The sequence below is a fragment of the Sphaerodactylus townsendi genome, linkage group LG01, assembly GCF_021028975.2.
Source record: "Sphaerodactylus townsendi isolate TG3544 linkage group LG01, MPM_Stown_v2.3, whole genome shotgun sequence".
NCBI lineage: Eukaryota > Metazoa > Chordata > Lepidosauria > Squamata > Sphaerodactylidae > Sphaerodactylus > Sphaerodactylus townsendi.
The window spans coordinates 90,176,539-90,201,668 of record NC_059425.1 but is presented as its reverse complement, the minus strand read 5'-3'; the positions used below and the strand labels follow the sequence as shown (position 1 = coordinate 90,201,668).

Sequence of the window (25,130 nt, the reverse complement as noted above, 5' to 3'; positions counted from 1 at the left end):
TATTTTTATTAGTTTATTTTAAACATTTTTATCCTGACTTTCTGCTCAGTGAAGGCCCAAAAGGCAGCAAACAACGAATAAAAAGATATCTTAAAAAGGAACTTTAAAAACTGTGCATACATATAAAACCAGCAATTAAAACATTCAAGAAGGAAAGTTAGTAAGGGAACTCCAGACAAAGCATAAAAGTCTGGTGGAAGGCAATGAAAAGAAGAACAGACAATATTTGGGTGCCATGATCAAGACAGCCCTTTCTTGGGTTGCCACCCCTCTAGCCTCAGATGATGGGGGTGACCAATGCAGGGCTCCTGGAAATGAGCATAAGGATTGGATATATTTGTATGGGAGTAGGCAGTCCTTAAGCCATGTAGGTTCTGGGCTGAACTGCACTGTAGATGTCAATACCAGCACCTTGAATTGGGTATAGAAACAGATTGGAAAACCAGTACATATGGAACCAAACTGGGGTGATGCAGATCCTATGTCCCAATCCAGACAATATTCTTGCTGCAACATTTTGTACCAGCTATAGTTTCCAAAAACACTTCATGGGAAACCCCACATGGATCACATTGCAGTAATCTAATCTAAATTTTACCGAGCATGTATCTCAGCTGGCAAAACTGTCTCCAGACACTGGTTTAAAGTTCCACAGCCTCACCGGGATCTGCTGGAAAGAAGAGATAAAGATGAATATTATCTACTTATTGGTGATAACCAGTCCCAAATCTTTGGATGACTGCATACTGCAGTTTCATATAGATATTGAGCATGGAGACAAGATGGAATGTTGGAGGACCCCATAGACGTGTGGCCAACAGACTGAGCAGCATCACCATTTTCTGAAACCTAGCTATCAGTTAGATCCAAAACCTCTTGACAAAACAAAAGCTGCTGATGTAGGGTTGCCAACCCCCCAGTGGGGGTAGGGACTCCCCAGCTGAAGAAAAGTAAAATAAAAATTGTCATCACTTGATGGTGCAACCTCACTTTTGGGTAAACCCAGAAGTGATGTTACATCTTCTAATAATAGGCTACAATCACAGAGTTTTTGACAATTTTTAGAGAAGACTAACATCACTTCTTGGGAAATCCATAAGTGAGATCAGTTCTCTACAGGGATCTAGGGTTTTGCTTAAAGTGATGTCAGTCCTCTCTAGGAATTACCATTTACTCAGTAGTTTTTTACCACAGAATTTCAGTCATTTCCTGGAAAGTGTGATGCCATTCAAAGATTTGCTTGAAAATGTCACATTGCTGCCTGACAGATCCCTTTCCCCCCAATGTCTCCTGCTGGCAGCTCAGGCCTAGTAACTCCATGCTGATAGATTCAGGTGAATCAAAAGGGTTGCACTCTCTCTGTCCATCTCACAGCCCATATTATCCCCTAATAGGCATTAATGCATATTTTAATTGAATTTCATCAGATTTTCTTAGGCAAAATTAGCATCGTTGTTCATCTGTAAGGATATTCCCCAAATACCTGTGATTTCTTTGTGTCAACAGTAATTTCAAATATGCTGCTCATGGCTTATTTCAAGTGTTTATTTGATATCTGAATCTATCAGTTACCACTGCATGCCATTTTTAAAAGAGTTTCAGGAAAGATATCTGACTCTCAAAAGTTTATACCTTGAAAATCTTGTTGGTCTCTAAGGTGCTACTGGTCTCAAATCTTATTGTTCTTTCTTCAACACAGAGGAATAATGCAAATACCAAAAACTGAGTATTACAAAAGAATTCATTTTCTCTGTTGACTCATGCAATTCTCACAATTCCCCCCAAGATAAACTGATCCAAACTTCTAAAAAAAGGTGTCCACTGTTGAAAAAAGTATTTAATAAAACAGGGCTCTGCATTACAGAATAGAAACTAGAAGATCTGAGGAATCAAAATAAGTTACCAGAGCAATTTTAAAATTTTGAAGTACTATAATCTGTCTCACTGGTATAATTTTTTTGTGGTAAAAGGCATGGGATAACTGATGGTGTATAATATGTTCCTAGATTTCCATAAGCCACAATTTCATTGATCTGGGAGGAGATCTGGGAGGATTCCTTCTTTCCTTGTGAGCTGTACTCTTCTTTATATCATTCTTCATGAAACAAGTCTTTTAAAAGGAGTGCTATTTTCCAACTCACAGAACAGACACTTGAAATTTACAGAAACAGACTAGGAAATACCCTCTTTATTATGAGTCTATATACTGACTATGTGGCTCCAGATGGGCTTGGAGTTGGCAAGAAAGGGTTTTGTAATAACTACATTACAATTTCTAATGCAAAATTTCCAAGTAACCAATGAATGATTAGGCTGCAATTCTATATACACAATTAACTGATTTGCTCCGTATTTAATGTTATCAATAATAGCTGGCTTTTTCTGTGGTTGTACTGGTACTGTGGAACAGAGTGCTGAAGTCACTGAAGAAAGCTCTCTCTCTTTGACATTTAAAAAATGTAAAGCTGAATTATTCAAGAGAGCCTCTGAGGGCATTCAGGGATTTGGCAGCCATTTTAGTATTTGCATGAAGGTGTCCTATTTGCATGGTTTACAGTTGTATTGTAAGCTGTCTTGAGTCCTGACATAAGGAGAGAGTGAGGTAGATGTAGTCTAAACAAACAAATCAATATATCTAATTCTCAATATGGTTTCATTGTGGATACTGTAAAAACCTGGAAAATACTTTGGGTTTGCAATCAAAACTGAAATCTAAGATTAAAAAATAGAATTCCTGTACCTTTAAAGATGCCCTTTGAAATGGCCATTGTGTGGGTTGCTAGGCAACCAAAACAACATTGCCAGTAAAAAGTAGTCATTAAAAGGTAGGGGAAGAAGACAGTCCTTTTCATGGCTGTTATGGTATTTGAAGGAGGACTCATCTGGGCCAGGCCCGACAACAACCACTGGCTGGCATGTCTGTTTGCTACTACTGTTCAACAGCAGCCACTACATTAAAGCCAGTGTGATGTAGTAGTAATAGTTTCAGACTAAGATCTGTCAGACTCAGATTCAAATCTCCACTTAGCTATGTTGCTCACTGGGTAACCTTAGCCAGTTACATGCACTCAGCCTAACCTCCCTCACAGGGTTGTTGTGAGGATAAAATGGAAGAGGGGAGAATGAGGTAAGCAACTTTGGGTCCCCACTGTGGAAAAAGTGGAGTGTACAATAATATAGCTGAATGTGGGGTGCAGATGGAAAGGATAAAAGGAAATAAGAAAGGTATGGTTATGGAGGTTGCCAGGTAGAGGGAAAAGCAGTAAATAGCCTGAAGGGAAGATACTAGGAAAAGTCCTTCTGGGTTCCCTACAGTGCAATTGGGCCTGACCCAGCCTGGTGATCACAACCATGCAGAGTTTTCCCAGAGACAGGCTTGTACCAAGGGAAGTAAGGAAGGAAAGCTGAAGACAGAGGGGCAGATAAAATAGGTTGCCTGGTGGGTAGAAAAGAGAGAAGGCAGCAGGAGAAGATAAGTCCATAAGTCAGTAGTCTTAAGGCTTTGTTTTTTCCTTCCCTGGCTCTTCCTTCTCTCCATGGATTTATTGTATAAGCCACATAAAACAGTGGGCCTGGAGCAGGTATACTTTTATTCAGATCAGCATTTGGTCATGTGCTGCAGAAGTAGCCCAACTATGATCTACTTCTGAATGTTATTGTGAGAATGGGAGAGTGGCTTTGGGTCAGCAATAGAGAAACTGCTTTGCAAAACGTTCAGCTCCTGGCATCTCCAGCTGAATATGATTAGTTAGCAGGTGAAACGCTGGAGAGCTCACCCACCAAGGTAGGCAATACGGGCCTTGATAGACTCAGCAGATGTATTCAATGACTAATATAAACTGCATTATATTCTAAAACATTAATTAATAGTATTTGCTTTTCTCTTTCCAAATTGATAGCTTAAAAACACAAATGCTTTGCCACCAGCAAGCTTGTGCCTGAAGCCTACATGTTTCCTTCAAACATGTAATTTGATGAAAATCTACATATGGAAAATTCATTCACTGCAAGCAATCAGGAAGATGGTTATTATGGTTTCCTGCTGTGGTTTTCACTAGCACATTGATTTATTTTTGCTTACAAATATCTAAAGCAATTTGGATTTTCATTTGACATGTCTGTACATTTACCCTTTTTGTAGCCTATTCAAACATGCTATACTCTCACTGACTTTAGTGGCAATTTGAAATATACCGCAGATGTCTGTAGGGGTGAGCCCCGCGAACCCAGCAGAGCCTCAGAAAGAGCGCAGGAATGCCTGTGCCATCTGTGCCCTTCTGGGTGCACACGCTCACCTGTCTCAAGACCCCCATGAGTCATAGGTCATGAGATGCCTGACTCACTGTCACAAGATGTCCCGGACAAAGGGGTGCATACCCCCAGGTATGGATTAGAGCCAGGACAGGAACGTTTCCTCTCTCTCACGTGCAATAGCCCCATGGAGTCATGTACTGTACAATATTCTTCCAGCTCTCCATACCTCCCGACCAGCCTCTCACGACCAGAGCCCTAATAAAAGGTGCCAGGGACCAAACTACGGCAGAGTTGCCAGATCCACTGATCATGCTTCCTGCCACTGGCTCTCTCCACCAGATGATATCGCTGCGTCTCGCCTCTTCCTTGCGACCCTCGCGGGCCGACTTCAGATGTCATTCTCATTTATCAGTTCTCCGTGCACATATTTGGGTATGTATTGTAATTCATAACCTAATGTCAAGTGACATTGTAAGGTAAATGTGCATTCCATAATGACCTCACTAAGGTAGGTAGGGCTGTATGTACTCTGCTTTAAGGAAATGAAATTACTAGTGATGCTGCTAATGCTCACAAATGAAATTCTCAACAACTGAACTTGTCCAACTCACAATGTTCAATTTCTCTTGAAGAAATCACTCTATATGATCACACTGGCAACCTGTTCACAACTTAAAACTAGCTTTATTTCAAGTGGTTGCACCAGCAGTTACAGGATCGATGACCACACTAGACAGCCAGCTGCTAGTCGGCTGTGGTATGCTCAAAGTCCTGAGAATAACTGGAACACATGCTGTGCACAGAGCACTGCATGGCTGCTTATGAAATCCAATACATTCTGACACATCTAAGCCACAATTCCCAAGCAACAGTTCAAGAGGATGTATGCACACTGTTTTTGTAATCTAATATAGAACACTTGATTAAAAAGTTAGCAAGTTTTGTTTTGGTATGTGTGTTTGCAGATGCTGGTCACACATATCAAAGAAACTTGTACTGTGAATCCTGAATAAATTAAACATGATTGCATGATACATTCTGGATGTTCTAGTCCAGTGGTGGCTAATCTGTGGCACGGGTGCCAGAGGTGGCACTCAGAGCCCTCTCTGTGGGCACGCGCAAACAGAACTCATCATGTGGGGGGGATCGCCCCCCCCCCCCACATCTAGGCTGGCCTGGGCCACTGTGCTCGATTATTAGCATTAAACCTAAGACCTAGTTTTGGGGAAGCTGTTAAGCACTGTTAAACCCCACTGATTTTCATGCAAAAAACTAAAATATGATCCTTTACCTGGGAATAAGCTTGGTTGCTGGCAATGGGGCTTGCTTCTGAGTAAACCCTTCTAGGGTTGTGATTGACTTTGGTGGAGAAAGGAAAGTGGAAAGACAGGATGGAAAGTCCTGACAGGCAAGGACTTTGGATACTAACTTTGCTATTTTGTGGATAATTGTTTACATTAGAATGTTAAAAAGAAGGGTGTGAAAATTTATCTGTGAGCCTGATCAGTTTATGAAGCTTTGGAAAAAAAAACCTGATCATGTTTAATTAGAATTCACTTAAGAAGAGTTCTACATTAAAATGAGTAAACTGATGGAATGTAACAAGGCTAACAGCAATCTGTTTCTCCAAATTATTCAAAATCTATAATTTTAATGTGCAAGGGAATAAGCATTCATTCATTCATTTTCTGTGTATTTATTTCTCACTCCTCACGAAATAAAAACATATAAAATCACCTTAATAAATCATCCCTATTCCCCACTCTAACCCCCTCCTAAGGATACATAAGCACTCAATCCACATAGAGCCTACCCCAACAAATTCCAGCATTTAGGCTGGGACTAAAACCAGGAGAGTGTACAGGTACCAAAAATAAAAGGGAGGGGGGGGGGAGTACCTCTCAGAAGGGGTCACCTGTATGCCGGGGTACGGAGGGTAATCTTGGCCAGGCACCTCAACTTCTACAGAGTTGGTGCCTGGCAGACCTTTAGGGGGAAGAGAGTGTTCCAGAGTTCTGGGACCACCACAGAGTTGGGCAGTTCCTAACCTCAAATCTTGGAAGGCAATGCGGCTGCCATGAGGGTCTTTCCCTGCTGACTTCATGCTACCCAAAATATATTAAATAGCTTGGATCTTGTGCTCTTTCTATTAAATTAGTAAATTTCAAGTAAATTAGTCAAGTAGAAAGCAGCCATGCACATGTGTCTTTAATGCTACAAAAGCATAGACTACATCCACTCATTGATTTAATATATAGCTACAGAAATATTTCAAAACTGGACTTTCCAGTGTGAAGAAGACAGTCATTTGAATATGCTTGCTTTAGCACAGTGCAATATCCAGTGATGTGTGGATGTAGCCATAGTGACAATCACCCCAAAAAAGTACCTTGGGAGATTGATTCAAAGTGCGCAATTTGGCTAGAGATATGTAATCAGATCTTTTCAATTTAACGATTGCTCTGAACCACACCCTATAAAAAAAAATTCTAACGCAAACAAAATTATTTATGACATTTGGGAGTGGGCAGAAATCTTTCACTTTGATGTCTGTTGTGGTGCCCTGTTGTCTGCATTTTGATTTCCTAGGCAGTGGGAAGGCTGGAGCAGCAAGCAAAGAGAGTGGCTTCACATCAGCAGATGTGTGACAGACTGAAATGCCATCCAACTGAAGAATTCCCACTGATCATAAGCATGGATATTTTTCTGCTCAGTGGTTATACTTTTCACCAATCATTTCACTGGCTTAAGTAGAAGGGCTTTTAAAATCTACATAACCATAGATCCCTTTTATTTGGGGTGGTACTCATGTCAGGCTAAGCAGAGAGGGTAAACATTTCATTTGTAAGGTGTAAGGTGTGGCAGGTGCAAGGCAGAATACAGGCACAAAGGCTAAATTTCCCCTCACACCATGTCAGATATGTAAGCACTGCCAATCAGTCTGCCACAGAGTCCTGCAGGGAACAGTGGATACTGCCTTGGTTAAACTAGGGCCCGTGGTGGTGAAGGCCCTTTCTGCACAGGCCAATTATCCCAGGGTGGGGGCGGGATCAAACCCAGTTTGGGCAGGAACTTCAGATGGTTCCCGCCCCAAACTGGAACAATCCTGCTTTAAATTCCCCAAGGCGGGATATTTTAAAACCACACTATGTGCGATTCTTTTCAAATATCCCACCTTGGCTTTTGCCTGCGGCTTTTAAAAAAAAACTTACCTTCTCTCCTGCGCAGTTCTGCAGGACAGGGTGACTGGCCCTCTATGTGGAGGTGCGTCCGCAAGCAGTGGCAGCTGCAGGGTCGCTTGCACAGGAGTGTGCGAATGACCCTGGGACTGCACCAGGATCAATTATCCTGGCTGCACCCTGCATCCCCGGCCCGTGCGGAAAGGGCCTTAGCTGAAGAGATAGAAAGCACTATGGAGGGTGAAGATGTGCATGTTTTGCAGTCCTCCTCAGCAGCACACGTACACTTCAGAAAACTGGAGGAACATTTAATAGTTCATTTAGTGAACTTAAATACTTCAAGTGATAGAGGCCTGGCCTATTATACAACACTGCCCACACACTGCTTCAACAGAGCCCTGAGAAGGACCATGGGATAAGGCCTCCCCAACAACTTAAAAACAAAAAACCCACATTGCCTATCCAGCCAGATGAAATGTAAAGAGAAATTGATGGCGGAGTGTATTTTTTTTAAAAAGCCAGATTGCACGCCAGAGAGTGGTTAAAATTTGCCCTATGTCTTATTCCAAAGCCTGGAGCATATTTACTCCCAAGCAATCCCTAGCGATTCCTAAACAGGACTGGTGTCACTTCCTGATTTTCCTGAAAGGATGTCACATTGTTGCCAATGACAGTTTTACAATTGGGACAGCAGCTGACTTGTATGTGTACCATTTTAGAATGCTGAGGATGAGGGTGGATTTTGAATCTTACATCATTTTTTTTTAAAAAAACCCTGCTTGCACATAGAAAACACAAGCATTTTAGGGAGATGATAATGCCAAAAATGTCCCCTTCAATGAACTTGCAGCTCTAGCCATCTATCTATACTCTTTTCCACAAAAAGATCTAAGTGTGGTCTGTAGTGGTTTGATGGAAAATAAAGTAGCGTGCTTCCACAGTAAAAAAATAGTCCTGAATTACTATGAGCATTATAATTAATTTTAAGTACAGAATTTGTAAAAACTATTATTCTGTGCAGGGATTCTGTGAGAGCACATGAAGGACAATGAAACAAGGCTTACTGCAGGGTAGGAGAAGCGAAGGGGCCACAGCATGATGCTGGCCATCTTTCGGAGCAGCAAAGCTGGAGGCTGCAGGATACCTCTACTAGCTGCTGCATCTCACAACCCTTTTCTATCATTGCCAGCCTGCCCCCATCACTCAGCTGGTTGCGAGTCTGAGCTTTTCTTCTGTCTGTGAACCTTCTCCATCCAACACCAGCCCTGGGAGTGGTCAGCGACAGTGCATGCAGGAGCAGGCCAGTCTCTGCTGCTTCACCCTGCATCTGCTTCTGCTGCTCTTCCAGCCCTGCTGCCTCCAGGGCAGCGCTCTGGCTGCACTCCTGCACCAAGGATGGCTGCACTTTTTCTACCAAGGATGAGTGACTTGTTGGTGGATGTTCTTTGGGATGACAAGATGTTATCTGTGACTTTTTCGGAGTAACCTCTTTGTCTTAGGATTTTCCTTTCAACAACCACGTGGTTAGTTTGAACCATTGTGGGTTTGAATGGTGAACTGGGCACTGGATCAGCATATCTGGGGGGGTTGGAAGCTTGAATCCGGGGCAGGCCGCCATCTCCAGGATGGAGGAAATCCATGGATGGCTTGGCCAGTGAGAGGCCACTAGAATCACCCTGGCCTCCTTTGTCATGATTTTCCTCAACACCTTGGGAAGAATCGGTACTGGCGGGAACGTGTTCGGCAGTGATGGACACCATGAATCCTAGTAGACTGGCCAGTTGAAGGAGAGCAGACTAGCTGTTGAATCCTCATCTGTTTGGTTGGGGGAATGAATAGGGTGTTCCTGGAGGTGTCTATGATTGCTCTGAGGTGCTCCATTTGTTGTCCAGAAGTCGACAAAGCCACACTATGGTGGCTCTGGCCACCACAGCTGACGATGCCAGTGCTTTGGTGGTGGAAGCCAGCATTTCATTGACTCTTTTGAGAACAATGTCTGAATGTTTGTCTAGTGGATCTTTTATGTTGCCCTCACCATCTTCGGCACGCTTCTGCTTCTTTGAGCGCGGCTTGGTGACCTTCATGGGCTTTTCAGTGGTCTACTGTGAGGGTGCCAGCTGTGTAAGGCTGCATGCAGTCCTTGTTCGCTCAGCCGTGGATCGGGCAAGCATCTCCCTCGTGGGAGAGAAAGAGCAGGACACCATTTTGGAACTCGTTCTTTGGCAGGAAGGAGGCCCTGCCAGTAGCTGCTAAGGGCTTTTCCCAGTTAGCCAGGGAGCAAAAGGGAGTGAGGGATGGATAGAAAGCTATAGTGGATAAAAACTCAGACTACAAGAAGAAAAAATCAGAGAGAAAAAAGAGAAAGAAGTTAAAAACTTGAAGAGCCTGGTAAGGATGCTGTTCTCCTGTTGATAAAGGAAAGTAACTGGAAATCAAGATGGGCGACCAAGCAGTTCACAGGAAGTGACAGTTTTGAAGTTCCTGCCTCCCTGAGAATGGGTTGGAAAACACTCATCAAGATGTCCTCTGCCTCCAGTAGAACTACCTAGTTGCAGTTATACCATTCACACTACCCTAAACAACTGCTAGCTTGCATAGTTTCAGAAATGGAGAAAAGCTATTGCATTTTTGTCTTGAAGTATTTGATACAATCTGAGATCCTTCATGCATCTAGCATTATCTAACTTAATTTTAAAATAGACCATGGGAATGTAACATCTCCTCTATCCATTTAAAAACTATCACTGAAGTCTATTAGTTGAACGGGGCCAATGCAAAGTGTTGAAAGTTGGCATCGTAGCAAGAGCAATTTTACCTTCCAGTTCCAATTCAGTTTGACTCTAATTCAGTTTGCATTCTAATGACCTTGAAAGCTTGCTGTCGTTATTTTGTAATATTTTAATTGCTCCTAATAAAGGTAGTATCTTTAAGTAGCTTATAGATTTTTCTGCGTGTAATAGACCAGCAGGGCGAACTTCCAATTTCACTGACAATAACACTTTCATCTAAGTGCTACATTGATTGTGCCATAAGGATTTCAGAAAGTCAAAGAAAAGAGTTAACTTGCTTGAAATTAACACTTTCATTAATGAATTCTCCAAATCTACAGCCTTATGATCCTAACTAAGCTATAGTTTTGATAAATCAGTCTGGATATCATTATATTGGCAAAGCACTTACTGACTTCAATAGACTTAAAAGGCTATAACTCTGCTTGGGTTTATACTGCAAACAATAAACACATCTTCAGGCAAAAAAAGAGAGGTTACTTTGAAATGAATATGTACACATTTCCTTCTACAAAAACCAGGTAGATAAGTATATTAAAATTCTATACATGTATGTATATATTTTAAAGAATTTAAGACATTATCAGCGCAACCCTAAAGAGAGTTACTTCAATCTAAGTCCACTCTTTTCAATTAGCTTAGACTGAAGTAACTCGCCTTAAGATTCCACTGTAAGTCTAACATCATAAAGTCTAACAACGTAAAGTGTAATTACAGCCTGCATGATGTTGCAAAGTATGATGTTATGCTGACATGGCAGGGACATTGTGAAAGAACCAAAAGCAGATATGCTGAGGAGTAAAATGAATCCTGACACCAGCTTTTCCCAGGTGCTACAGTGGATAACTACAGCAGCAACCACCCAAAGAACACACACATTCAGGCACAGAAATGTGTTTATCTCCACTCCATTGTAGACTGAGATAATCAGTGTTGGGTGGGAGAGACATTGCACCTGACCAGTAATGGTATCCAAAAAGCCCTACAACAGAAAGTATTTTCTGTTCCAGGTATTGTCTTCCTGCTAATATTAATCTTAGAAGCCACATTGGGAAGCTCCAGAGCCAGAAATTTCACTTTCATCTTTGTAGGGATAGCAAACAATCTCATTAGGCGTCAATATATGACATACATTCTGATTTACAAAGGAGCAGTGATTTCCAGATTAAATGGTGGTTTGCAGATTACTACTGTTTTATGAGAGCCTTTGGGGTGATGTGGCAGTGCCACCTCCCAGTAGTGGTTACTGGCAACTTTGCAGCACAAGGTGCTTACCAGTTGGTTGAGCTGGCATATCTTAGATGGAGTTCTTTGAAAAATTACAATTGTATTACATAGTACTGGAAAGCAGCAAACCCAAGGCCTTTAATACGTTCTTATTTCTGCTCTATTCAATTTTAAAGTATTTGCTGCTGTATTAGTGTTTGTTTAATGGGGTTAATCTATGTTTTATATGCTGCGGTATTAGGTATTGCCGTACCTGTGAACCGCCTTGAGCCCTTCGGGGGAGAGGCAGCCTATAAATACAATAATAATAATAACAACAACAATAATAATAGGGTACCACTGAAAATATTTTAGAAATGGAGGAAATCAAGGATGAGTGAAAACAAAAAGAATGTTGTTCTTTAGCCATATCTAGCCCTCCAGCTAGCAATTTAACTTTGCTCTTATTTCTATTTCCTTTAACAGGAATTACTTTTAATAGCGTAATATATATTTTGTGAACTATTCCAACGCTGATATTTTAAATAGGAAAAAATGAGAGTTGGAAACATACACTAGCAGCAAAATTCTCTTGGACTGTTTGTACCAATTGCTTAGTAAACCATCCACACCCTCTCATGGCTTGTTACCATAAATAGACCTTACTCAAACTATGTCTCAGTTATTTGATAAGGGGGGAAAGCAACATTTACATTTTATCTATCTCAAAGGGCTTTTGAGTCTTAATTAGTTCTTGGGGTTTTTTCAAAAAAGCATTTTAAGTGTCATAGTTACACATGCATGCATATTTAGAAGGATTTTTATGTAAGCTAATTAGAACAGTGGGACACACACTCGGTCTCTACTAGTTCAAAATGCATACTTCTGAATATTCTTTTCTCTAGCTAACTAGGTTTGGTTGATTGAGTTTAAAGTCATCCTACATTTGATGAAAACACAAAATGAAAAATTACTTCGGTCAGAATGTTCATTTCCCCAAAGCTACTAAAAACAAACACAGAAAGATCAAAGGGTATGTATCACTGTTTCTCTCACAGCATTTTTTTAGGTTAAACTCTTACAAACACTTTAGAGTTAAGAGAGTTATTCTAATGCATGAAGCTCCCTATATATTCACGAAGTCTGGTGAACTAAGGCAAAGATTTTAAATATTTAGAAGCTATAAAGTGGCATCTTGGCAAAGGTTTCTTATTTTTATATTCGCTTCTTTATTTTGAATTATTACAATTTTTTAAACATAAACTTTTTGCTGAAAAATTTGACTGGAATTGAGACTCTTCTGGCATGCTGTCATTTAAGTCATAGGGAAAGGAAAATAATTGAATTTATGCTGCTCTATAGTTCTTTAAAGTAGTAGTCAAGGATTTCAACATTAGTTTAATTTTACACAAAAGCAAGGCTGTAGATTAGAGCAATGACCATAAACACATTTACAGGCCATTCCTATGCAGAATTAGGCATGCCTGAACACATTAATTTCAAAGAGTTTAGGTACACCTAACTTTGTAGAGAGTTCAATGTTACATGTATTTATACGTTTGATATTAATTGGATGCAGGGCATTAGGAGGTTGAAGGCCATCACATATTAGTCATAAACTTCTTGTTAGTATACTGATATGTTCCTCCTTCTTGTTTATTGAAACTTATGTGTAAAATCTAATTGGACTGTTAAACTAATAACGTCATTGTTTGCAATCTGCTCAATAATGTTGATTTAATTTGGCACTCAGGAGGTTTTTCATTTTCCACTTGTTTTCACTGTCCAAACATGGCATCCTCACGCAATATAAATCTTGTACTTAAAATAGGTGTTTTTCTTCAGTATAAATAGGAGACTTTAAACACCATTGGTACGTTTCTTTTTCCTGCAAAATTTTTCAATTTATAACACTGAATGTTTTATATTTGAGCACATCACTACTCAAACACAGATGCTTGCCTTCTCCGGGAGGATGCAGACAATTTTAACCTTTTTCCTGATTTACAGATTACTATTTAGTAGTCTACAAGGCGCTGAGATATCATTTTTGAAAAATACCGGATTATGATCCCTGGCATCACCTAGATTTGCTGAATAGCAACAATATCAACAAAAAGGCAGCCCATTGATGTTTAACGTAACCACGTGGTGTGTCCAAGACTGATGAGACACCTTAAGAAATTGGTGCAGAGGAACAATTAAAAATGTGTATTTCATATGTATAATTAAAACTAACTAAATTGTAAAGAAACCAGGAAGTCCAGGAAGTACTTCTCTTCATAAAGATGTTTAAAATAATTAACTAAAAGGATTTAAATTAAGTGACCCAGAAAGTCAAGTTCTAGAGTCAGCACAAATTGTACACATGAACAGAATAATTCTGAGTCTAGATTACTGAAGTCTCATGCTGGAACTGAGATAGCAGAAGCAACAAACATGACCAGAGCTTGCCAGTAATTAGTTGATCTATCTTGCAAGATTATTATAATTTTTGGAAAAGTTGCCATATCCCCTGAGTCTTACTTTAGTGAGCTGAACACTGCGTCATTTCTGAAAGCTTTTCCCAGTTGCAATTATAATTAGAGATTTTGTTACAACATTTGTACCAGAAAGATAGATCAGAAAATCGAGATGTAAGTCGGGACTTACTGAGTTCTTCTGTAATCCAGCCACCATATTAATTAAATACATTAATGTACAGAACTTTAATTCATTCTTACTTAACTTTCATTGGAGATATTTATTGTTGTTTTATCTAGCTTCTCCAGACTTGGATCTTTTTTCTTTAAAAATTAAAACAACTTTTTGTAAAGGATTTTCCAGAAGATTCATTTTAGTGCAATAATTGTTTAATAATTAGTTGTGTGCAATCCAGATTTTTTCCCTTTCAAGATTCCAGTCCTGTTGTAGAAGGATCACATTTTGTCTGAACTCCAACAAGTATTTTAAACAAGAGAAAATTCATTATTCAGAATGTGAGTCCATTTCAAATACCATGTGAATTGTGCGCCAATGTTAGATAAGCCTACTAAATACTTTCTGAGATGTAGATACCCCCATGGCCAATCTAGTCTGTGCATTTGCAAAGTTTTTTAAAATTATGATTTTAATCGTTTTACCAATTCAGGGTAAGACACTTATTCTGACCATAACATAAGGGCCAGAACTATCAATACTGCACCAACAGCAACAGACTACTATTATGCGAACTTCCTTTTCCAGTTGCAATGCACATGTATCCCCTATAATAAACTATTATTATTGTTATCATTATTATTAATGATGATGATGATGATGATAATCAATTTTATATACCGCCCACCCCTGAAGGGTTCTGGGCAGTGTACAGCATAAAAACATAACAGAGCAGGAAGAGTACAATCATAATCACAAATATAAATATGGCTCTATATATTAAAACAGCTAAACCTATTTAAATACAGGATAGTATTAAATAACTAAAGCCATGCTGAAATGTAGACTGACAGGAATATATCAAAAAGATAAAACTTGGCTGGAAGATGCATTCACTAAAAATGCCTACCATTGAGATTATTTAGCAACAGTAGTGTCTCTAGAGAGCAAGGGGGTCTCAAGCCCCAGGTGCCACTTCTGGGGATGCATTTTGCAGCTGTGTCCTGCCCCCCAACTGCACTCTAATCTACTACAATTCTCTTGTATACCTTGAGCAACTCAGTATAGTCTCTGGGTTTACACCCATACAACAATGATCTTACAGTGCCAAGACTTTTGTCTCTTTCTACCTGCTCTGTTCCTTATTTGCAAAGTTGTTATCTCAGTCCCTAGTTTTTCTTACTTATTATTATTATTATTATTATTATTATTATTATTATTATTATTATTATTATTATTATTTATTTATTTATTTATTTATTTAATTTGTATACCGCCCGATTCCCCTAGAATCTTCGGTGATGAACAACATTCACTACAACATCAACAGGAGCGGTCGTACAAATATAAACATATAGGCTCCATCCCATAAAATAGCTTAAAACTCATAAAACAGCAAAAAACCATAATACATAATAAAAGGCGTCCGACCCCAATTTAAAACCTACCCCATGGGGGGGGATGGCAGGACCCCTCAATATGAGGGGACCCTGATGTAACTGCCCTAGGGGCAGGGCAGTAAGGGGGCACCATGTCAGCAGCTGGACACTCCAAAGGCCCGGTGGAACAACACAGTCTTACAGGCCCTGCGGAACTCACCCAGGTCCCGCAGGGCCCGGACAGCTGGAGGAAGGGTGTTCCACCAGGCCGGGCCAGTGCCGTAAAGGTCCTGGCCCGCGTGGAGGCCAGCCGATCATAGAGGGGCCGGGGGCCACCAGTAAGTTGGCCTCTGCAGAGCGCCAGAGGCCGAAGTTGGGACATATGGGGTGATCGGTCCCGAAGATACGAGGATCCCAGGCAGCGCAAAGCCTTAAAGGTCAAAACCCACACCTTGAAGATGATTCGGAATTCAACCGGAGCCAATGCAGCTGTCGCGAACACAGGCTGGATGTGTTCTCTGAAGGCGCCTCCTGTGAGCAAGCGTGCGTGCATGTTGGGACGAAGTTTTAACTTCCGAATCAAACGCAAGGGAAGGCCGGCGACAGCGAGTTACAATAGTCCAGCCTGGAGGTGACCGTTGCATGGATCACAGTGGCCAGATCCGCCTGGGAGAGGAAGGGAGCCAACCGCCGGGCCTGGCGAAGATGGAAAATGCAGTCCGGGTTGTATGGGCCACCTGGGTCTCCATTGAGAGAGACGAATCCAGGTGGACCCCCAGACTGCGAACAGAGGGAGTTACGCCAATGAGACCTCCCACACCGGCGGCTGGAAATCCCTAACCTCACCCCTGCGGTCTAGCCAGAGGATCTCCGCTTCGATGTATTCAGTTGCAACCTGCTCTGCTGCAACTTCAACCAGCTACTGCCTCCAAACAGTGCTGGAGAGCTGCAGAGGCGGCAACCGCTCCACCCTCCATCAACAGAATGAGCTGAGTGTCATCAGCATATTGATGACAGATCAGCCCAAAGCTCCGCACCAGCTGAGCAAGTGGTCGCATATAGATGTTAAATAATAGCGGGGATAGCAGCGCTTCTGCGGTACTCCGCACTGAAGCGGGCACCTCCGGAGGCTTCATCCCCGCGACCACACTTGCTGACTCCGGTCCCGGAGAAACGAGGCAATCCACTGAAGGACAGTGCCCCGTACCCCGGAAGCGGCCAGGCGGTGGGTCAAAAGGTCGTGATCGACCATATCAAACGCTGCGGTAAGATCTAACAAAACCAGCAGCGCCGATCCGCCCCGATCGAGTTGCATACGGAGCGTGTCTGTGATGGCGACAAGAGCGGTCTCCGTCCCATGCCCAGCACGGAAGCCGGACTGGAAGGGGTCGAAAGCCGATGCGTCATCCAGGAAACCCTGAAGCTGCTCCAACACCACTCTCTCAATTACCTTCCCCAGAAACGAAAGATTCGAGACGGGGCGGTAATTGGCCAGATCACCTGGATCTAACGATGGTCTTTTCAAGAGTGGGCGGACCACTGCCTCCTTCAACCCATCCGGAAAGACCCCTTGCTCAAGGGAGCCATTGATGATGTTCAACAGATGGGGTCGTAGCTCCGCCCGGCAAGCTTTTATAAGCCAGGAGGGGCACGGATCCAGAGGACAGGTAGTACTTCTAAGGAATGTGCAGGAAAACATCACCGAATAAGCAGAGGAAAGCTACACAAAATAATGCAAGAATGCAGCGAGCATTGCGTTGCTCATTCATTGTGTCACAAAAAAATATCCAGATGCTGCTCATAATGCGTGTACAATCAAGTTTCACCCAGCAATTAATACAAATGAATGGGCTATCTGGGAAAATGACTGCATTTTCTTTGTGCTAAATATTGCCATTTGAATGGTCAGAAAATGAGACATCTCTGCAACAGAAATACAACTTGGAAGTGGGTAATTATCAAGAAATAACGAGCAAACCTCATGCAGTAATACACCAAGTGCACAGAAAGATTGCAAGAAATCAAAAGTGATAGTGCTCTAAAATATTATGGAATTAAAGGTTTCCTATAATTCAAAAGGCCTTTTGAAAATGTTTTCCAAAATCACTATATCAGACCTCCAGGGAACAAACAGTTACAAACACATTTTAAGTAACATTTATCCTCTGAACAGCATGTATTATACCTAGTCCATTTATACCTAGTCCATTTAAAGCAGATACTAAATAAAACAGGAATAATTTTTGTGGACATGCTCTGGAATTTAAAGGGCTATGTGGAACTTCTCAACTTCTTATAGCCCCCCCCCCCCCAAATCTCAGCCTTATCACTCCAGAAAATCAGGAATGGAGTGTCTTGTGACACAGCACTCACTGTACTAGAGGAAACTGGGCAAGCCTTAGTGCCTGGGCATATTCAGAGGTTTCACTGAATCTTGGCCGTTTTTTATTTAGGAAATAAGAAAGCAAAATCCTCAAATCTTGTAATGTTGTGAACCTCGTATAATGGCCTGCCTGAGATCAGTAGGGCTCTCACACCTCTGTCATTCTGCAAACTGTGTGAAACATAAAGGTCAGAGGCGTAGCTACCATGGGGACATCCGGGGACAAGTGCCCCGGGCGCCACCTTGTAGTGGGTGCAAAAAATGCAGGTTCATTCGTGTCTTTTTCTATTTTTCAGGGTTTTTTCCATTTTTGGCCTGCAGGGGGCGCAGTTTTTAGGCTAGCGGCACCAAAATTTCAGGCTATTGTCAGGTGACTCTCCTGATGATACCAGCCAAGTTTGGTGCAGTTTGGTTCAGGGAGTCCAAAGTTATGGACCCCCAAAATGGGTGACCCCATACTCCATTGTTTCCAATGGGAGCTAATAGTAAATGGGGCTACCATTTTGAGGGCCCATAACTTTGGATCCCCTAAATCAAACTTCACTAAACCTAGGTGGTATCATAAGGAGAGTCTCCTGCTGATACCACCCAGGTTTGGTGAAGGTTGGTTCAGGGGGTTTAAAGTTATGGACCCCCAAAAGGGGTGCCCCCATCCCCCATTGTTTCCAATGGGAGTTAATGGTAGATGGGGCTACCCTTTTGAGGGTCCATAACTTTGGGCTTCCTGAACCAAACTTCACTAAACCTGGGTGGTTTCATCAGGAGAGTCTCCTGAAGATAGCCTGAAAGTTTGGTACTGTTAGCTTAAACATTGCTCCCCTGACAGGCACCCTCAAATTTTCCCTGGGTTCTCTCTTTAAATCCACCTCCTTTGGTGTGGATTTAAAGGGAGAATCTGGGCTCCCTAGATTTAAAAAAAACATTGAAAGTATTGTTGAAGGCTTTCAAAACCAGATTCAACTGGTAGTTGTGAGTTTTACAGGCTGTGTGGCCGTGGTCTGGTAGATCTTGTTCCTAACGGTTTGCCTGCATCTGTGGCTGGCATCTTCAGAGGTGTATCACAGAGAGAAGTCTGTTACAAGAGAAGGCTGGACACAGTGTATAATAGACTTCTCTCTGTGATACACCTCTGAAAATACCAGCCACAGATGCAGGTGAAACATTAGGAACAAGATATACCAGACCACGGCCACGCAGCCCAGAAAACCCACAATAACCAACATTGAAAATGATGCTGTTTGGGGTGGGGAATCTACCCTGAAACAGCATCACTTTCAATGTTGTTTAAACTAGGGAGCCCAGAGTATCCCCTTAAGGTGGATTTAAAAGGAGAATCTGGGCTCTGTAGTTTAAACAACATTAAAAGTGATGCTGTTTCAGGGTGGATTTCCCGCCTTCAAAAACTAGCATCACTTTCAATGTTGTTTAAACTAGGGAGGCCTGGGTGTGTTCAGATTTGTTTGTTGGGGCATGTTCTATAATGCAATGGTGACTTTGAGATGACCTGGTGCAAAAAATGTTGTTTGGTCATGGTGGGGGAGGAACGCTGCCCATAGGGGGGGGGGGCGCAAAACTCAGATTTTGCCCCGGGCTCCATTTACCCTAGCTACACCCCTGATAAAGGTAAAAGGGATACACTAAAGTAGATTATGCTTGTTCAGATTTTTTAAAATAAAAGTTTGGTACATAAACATAAAACATAAGAATAAAACAATCAATATATTGAACAATGGCATTTCATGGTTCTAGATACATAACGTAAGAGACTTCCTTGATGTACCTCAAGAGCTATCACTGTCTTGTTTGTATATCCTCTTAAGAACATAAGAACAAGACTGCTGGATCAGACCAGAGTCCATCTAGTTCAGCACTTTGCTACTCTCAGTGGCCCACTAGGTGCCTTTGGGAGTTCACATGCAGGATGTAAAAGCAATGGCCTGCTGCTGCTGCTGCTCCCAAGCACCTGGTCTGCTAAGGCATTTACAATCTCAGCTCAAGGAGGATCAAGATTGGTAGCCATAGATCGACTTCTCCTCCTTAAATCTGTCCAGGTTAGTGGCCATCACCACCTCCTGTGGCAGCATATTCCAAACACCAATCACACATTGCGTGAAAAATGTTTCCTTTTATTTGTCCTAATTCTTCCCTCCAGCATTTTCAATGTATGTCCCCTGGTTCTAGTATTGTGAGAAAGAGAGAAAAATGTCTCTGTCAACATTTTCTACCCTATGCATAATTTTATATACTTCAATCATATTCCCCCTCAGACGTCTCCTCTCCAAACTAAACAGTCCCAAATACTGCAGCCTCTCCTCATAAGGAAGGTGCTCCAATCCCTTCATCATCCTTTTTGCCCTTCTCTACACTTTTTCTATCTCTTCGATATCCTTTTTGAGATGTGGCGACCAGAACTGAACACAGTACTCCAAGTGTGGTCGCACCACTGCTTTATATAAGGGCATGACAATCTTTGCAGTTTTATTATCAATTCCTTTCCAAATTATCCCCAGCATAGAGTTTGCCTTTTTCACAGCTGCCATGCACTGAGTTGACATTCCCATGGAACTATCAGCTAAGACGCCCAAATCCCTTTCCTGGTCTGTGACTGATAGCACTGACCCCTGTAGCGTGTATGTGAAGTTTGGATTTTTTTGCCCCTATGTGCATCACTTTGCATTTTGCTACATTGAACTGCATTTGCCATTTCTTAGTCCACTCACCTAATTTATCAAGGTCCGCTTGGAGCTCTTCGCAATCCTTTACGGTTCTCACCACCCTACATAATTTGGAATCATCTGCAAACTTGGCCACCATGCTTCCAGGCCATTTATGAATAGGTTAAGGAGCACCAGTCCCAAAACGGATCCTTGGGGACATCACTCCATACATCTCTCCAGAACTTCCCATTTACACCCACCCTTTGGTTTACACCTCAACTACTTTTTAATCCATAGGAGGACTTCCCCTCTTATTCCTTCATTGCTGAGTTTTCTCAATAGTCTCTGGTGAGGAACTTTGTCAAATTTAGTAATTGTTCTAAATTATAATATTAATAACTAAATTCTTCCTAAGTGTCTTATACAATAATACGTGATGTAACTAATATATTATTAAGCTTAACTTAAATTTGACTCATAATTGAGTTTCACTGTCATCTAAAATACGGATAATAAAAATGACAATCCAAAGAGAAAAAAAAGGACAAACAAAATTTTACACTCAGTGTGTAAAGTCATGCCTTGGTTGCTATAAGGAAAGAAAAGACAAGAACATCTTAGATTATCAAAACTTAATATAAATGAAATGAACTAGATTAAGTGTTAGTGGTAAGTCTTTCAGGTAAGTGGATAATTTATCAATATATTTGTATTCTATTAATGCATCTATCCAGTTACTACAATCTGGGGATTTCTTATTTTTTCATCGTTTTGCGATCTGAATTCTGGCTGCCGTAGAAAGATACAAAAATAAGTTAATGTTATTCACTGATGGATTGTCTTGGAAAATGCCTAGTAGGTAGTTTTCTGGTAGCATTATATATTTTTTTCCTAAAATTTTTCAACTTTTTAATGGACCTGGATCCAGAATTTCTTGACCTTGGGGCAACTCCACCAAAGGTGGAAGTATGAGCCCCAGCTCTCTTTGCTTCTCCAACAATGCAAGGAGACTTTTTGTTTATTTTACCCAGTTTTTGTGGGGTCATGTACCATCTGTGGCATACTTTGTCGAAATTTTCTTTTAAGTCAGTACTAAGAGTCAATTCCTGATGCCTTTTCCACGACTCTTCCCATTTATCTATCTATATATATTTTAACCAGGTCCTGTGCCCATTTAATCATGATGGAGTCCTTTATTATTTCCTGCTCTAATTCTAACTGGAGAATAAATTTATATAATTTGCTAATAATCTTTTTTCTGGGACCTAATATAATTTGATCAAAACTATTCAATTTTTTCCCAGTCCCATTTTCTGTGGATCCTTTATAAATGCTTCCCTCAACTGAAAATAGGTGAACCAATGGCACTTTGATTCACCAATTCTAATCTAGTCATGTAGTTTCAGTTCAGTGTACCCCTTTTTCCAAGTAATAACATCCTCATACCTCACCCAACCACTCAAACACATGAGGTCTCTATTTTGTATATTTTTAAGGGATTCTAGTCTTGAGACCCAGGGAGGAAGTCTTTGGTATAATTCAGGTCTATACTTTTGCCATACAACAATTAAAGCATTCCCAATTGTATGCTTTATTGTTTTTTGGCCACAATTAGACCCCAGTGTTGCTCTGTGGTGGTGCCCACTTCCGGGTTTTGCCACTGCAGAACTGTGGAGTGCCTAGCCGCTGGTATCTTTGCCCTCTCTGCTGGTGAGAATGTCCCTTATGCTGGTGGAGGAGGCAAACATGTTGGAACAGCCTGGAACCACTCCCACAGCCCATTCGCCCCCCCTCCCCCATTGGGATTGGGCTGCTCATATACATTGGCCTTCAACAAAAGAATGGTGTACACATTACAATAAATTGGTATATTTCAAACAGTCAATCTCACCGATCTATATTAGTCCTCTAAGGAAATGGAAGCACTTTTGATTGCTCAAGACCACTTAATAACCACACAATAGAACTAAACCCAGACTGCCCAAAGCCAAACCCATTATTTTCTGTAATAATACCACCATATTCCTTGCAAAGTAAAATACTGAGATATACATTATGCTGTTTAGGAAGTTAAAACATAAAACTCCACACCCAGTATATCACTTAACATATTAACATTGAACATTGTTCAATGTTAACAGGAACATTGTTCATATTAACAGGAACATTGAACCACACAGTGTTTGTGTGTTTTAAGTGTCCTACATCTTGACACACAGTGAAGGTATAACTAGCCAGTACAGTACCTAATTTCTATCAATGAGGCACTGGGATTTTGAAAGTATACCCCTTTACAAAGGAAGAGTGCCCCTCAATCCCAGATGTATGGGAGATGGCAACTGCTCAATGGGAGATGTGCTAAAATTGCCTGGATTTTAAGACTGTAAGGTGAACTGGGAAAGCCCTGGTTCAGATCTGGCATAAACTTCCTAAGGGGGTCTTAGGCAAATCATTTTTTCCTCTCAGCTTCATTTCCATCTATTAAACAGAGTAAAAATACTGGCCTACTTTATAACCCCATAGCACAGGATAATGAGATGATTCAATATTTTTTCACTGCTATTTATTTTAATCTCTGAGACAATGTTCAAGATGCACACTGCCTTCCTCATTTTGCCCCTCCCTCTATACAGGGTTGGAAGGTGGAGACACAAAAATGGCAGATCAGCAAGAAGCTGCTACTGATAGCAAACTGATGGGTGGCAAGGCAGTCCTCTCAAGCCAAACCCTTAACGTGGAACTGAGTTACTTACTGCACCCACTTTCCATTCCGATTATTGTAAGTGTAAATAAACTAATAGGATCAGCAAGGGAGGAACAGCCATCGAGATGGCCCAGTAAGCCAAAACCTACAGCACTACAGCTGTGCAGCACTGGAGGGATTTCAGGCAGCACTTCCTGATGTTGGAAGAGCTTGACGTTTGGAAGCAGCTTTACAAAGCGCTCCTAATTGTGCTTACTCGAATGTAAGACCTGCAGGACTAAGTCCACTTCGGCTTGCATCCTTACCCACCCATTCCATTACCACCTTCTCAAACAAGGCCTACTGGAAGAAATCTTAAGTAACTCAAAACCTTTCCACTTTAACAGGCTACTATTCTGCCTATTTTACACATGGAAAACTGCAAGTGAAAGAGAAATTTCCACATAAATCCATGAAGAGAAGACACATTTCAATCCAGGTCTCGCAAACTCAACAAGTTCTACACTTTCGCAATGTGCGTTTTATTATTGTTGTTTAAATTCCTTTTACTCCAACAGCAGGTTGTAGTAACCACAGGCCTTTTGGATCTTCAGAAAAATAAAACCTAGTAAATTAGTAAAAAAGAAAAAAACAACATTCTCGTCTCTCCGCAACCTGCGACCACAGCCAAACGTAAACCCAGCCCCCTCCGGCCGCCACCCTGCATTGTTCTTGCTGTCTCGGCAGGCTACTGCGCGGCTCTCTCTGTCCGCTACGTTCAAACTAAAACGCCCCCAACTGCTAATTTCTCTTCACCCAAGAGAAGATTTGCTGGGCGCGAGCACCACGCGCTCGGCCCCTTTTCGGGGCGCGCGCTCGCCTGTCGTTGACCCGACACACACATACACACGCGCACTCTCTGTGTGTGTCTCTCTCTCGCGCGCGCGCAAGGAAGGGCGGGTGAGGAGGAGGAGGAGGTGAGCGGCGTTTGTGACGAGCTCCTGGTGGAACGGCTGAGCGGTCACGCGCACGGAACGGTGTGTGTCTTGCTCGCTGGGAAGAGGGAGACAACCAGGCGGGGAAGGAGGCGGCCGAGGCGTTCCGTGAGGTGAAGGAAGGACGCTACGGAGCAGGAAGCGCCGGCGCGGAGCCAGTCGGTGCCTGGCCAAGAGCGAAGGGGGCAGAGTCTGCGCTGGTGGAAGAAGAAGAAGGTCTCGCGCTGCGAGGGGCGGCACCAGAAGATTGACCTCTTTCAACCTTCCCCCTCCCCAATCCCGCGTTTTACAGTCACCGGGAACTCCGCGTAGAAGCCGCGCGGCCCTCCGGAGGGCGGCTGAGGAGGATGTCGGGCGGCGGCGGCGGCAGCAGCAGCCGGGAAGAGGAGCGGCGCAAACTGGCCGACATTATCAACCACTGGAACGCGAACCGGCTGGACCTGTTCGAGATCAGCCCCCCGACTGAGGTGAGCGGTCGGGAATAAGAAGTGGCCGGTTTCTCTGCCCCCACCCGAGGGATGAGAGGCAGTGCCACCCGCCCCTCCCCCCCGGTCTCCGAGAGCCATTCCCCAGGCGCGCACATACCTCGTCCATCTACACCCCCCTCCTCCTCATGGAGGTGAGGCCGCCGGCTGCTCTTCTTCCCAGCGCCTCCATCCTGGCTGAGCCGAGGCTCCGCCCCTTCCCGAGGTGAGAGACCCACCAGCTCCAGGGGAGCTCCCCTCCCGATTCCCAGGAAAGAGGGCGCTTCCTGCTGCCTGCCCTTCTTCCCTGGCACGGTCGTGCTCGGAAGCGGAGTAACCGGCACCCGCTGAAGTCCTCGCTTGTGTAAGGGCAGGCCAACTTCCACCCCGAAAATAATCCCCACCAGTATATATGTGCATTTGGAGATGCCCCCCGCCCTTTGCATTCCCACCTTTTACGCCCTGGTCTGGTAAGCGGGGCTTTCTCGCAACATCCTGCCACTC

At 42.5% G+C, this 25,130-nt stretch overlaps 1 protein-coding gene and 1 long non-coding RNA gene across 23 annotated transcripts in view; one reads left to right on the top strand and one right to left on the bottom strand.

Moving 5' to 3' along the window:
- LOC125427792 lies at positions 1 to 25,130 on the bottom strand. The gene is made up of 2 exons (XR_007243761.1): positions 24,748 to 25,130; positions 1 to 670 (listed from the first exon to the last, which is right to left on the bottom strand). It is a non-coding gene; the product is annotated as an uncharacterized LOC125427792 (long non-coding RNA).
- AFDN (afadin, adherens junction formation factor) overlaps positions 24,074 to 25,130 on the top strand; it is a 145,411-nt gene continuing 144,354 nt past the window's right edge. For 8 of the 22 annotated variants that reach the window (XM_048487341.1, XM_048487242.1, XM_048487279.1 and 5 more), the window contains exon 1: positions 24,099 to 24,629. In XM_048487341.1, the coding sequence (XP_048343298.1) occupies positions 24,510 to 24,629 (120 nt within the window). In that variant the 5' untranslated portion in view covers positions 24,099 to 24,509. Of the gene's footprint in view, positions 24,630 to 24,681; positions 24,853 to 25,130 lie in introns of those variants that run through there. The other 14 variants (XM_048487293.1, XM_048487301.1, XM_048487287.1 and 11 more) reach the window with 9 other exon arrangements.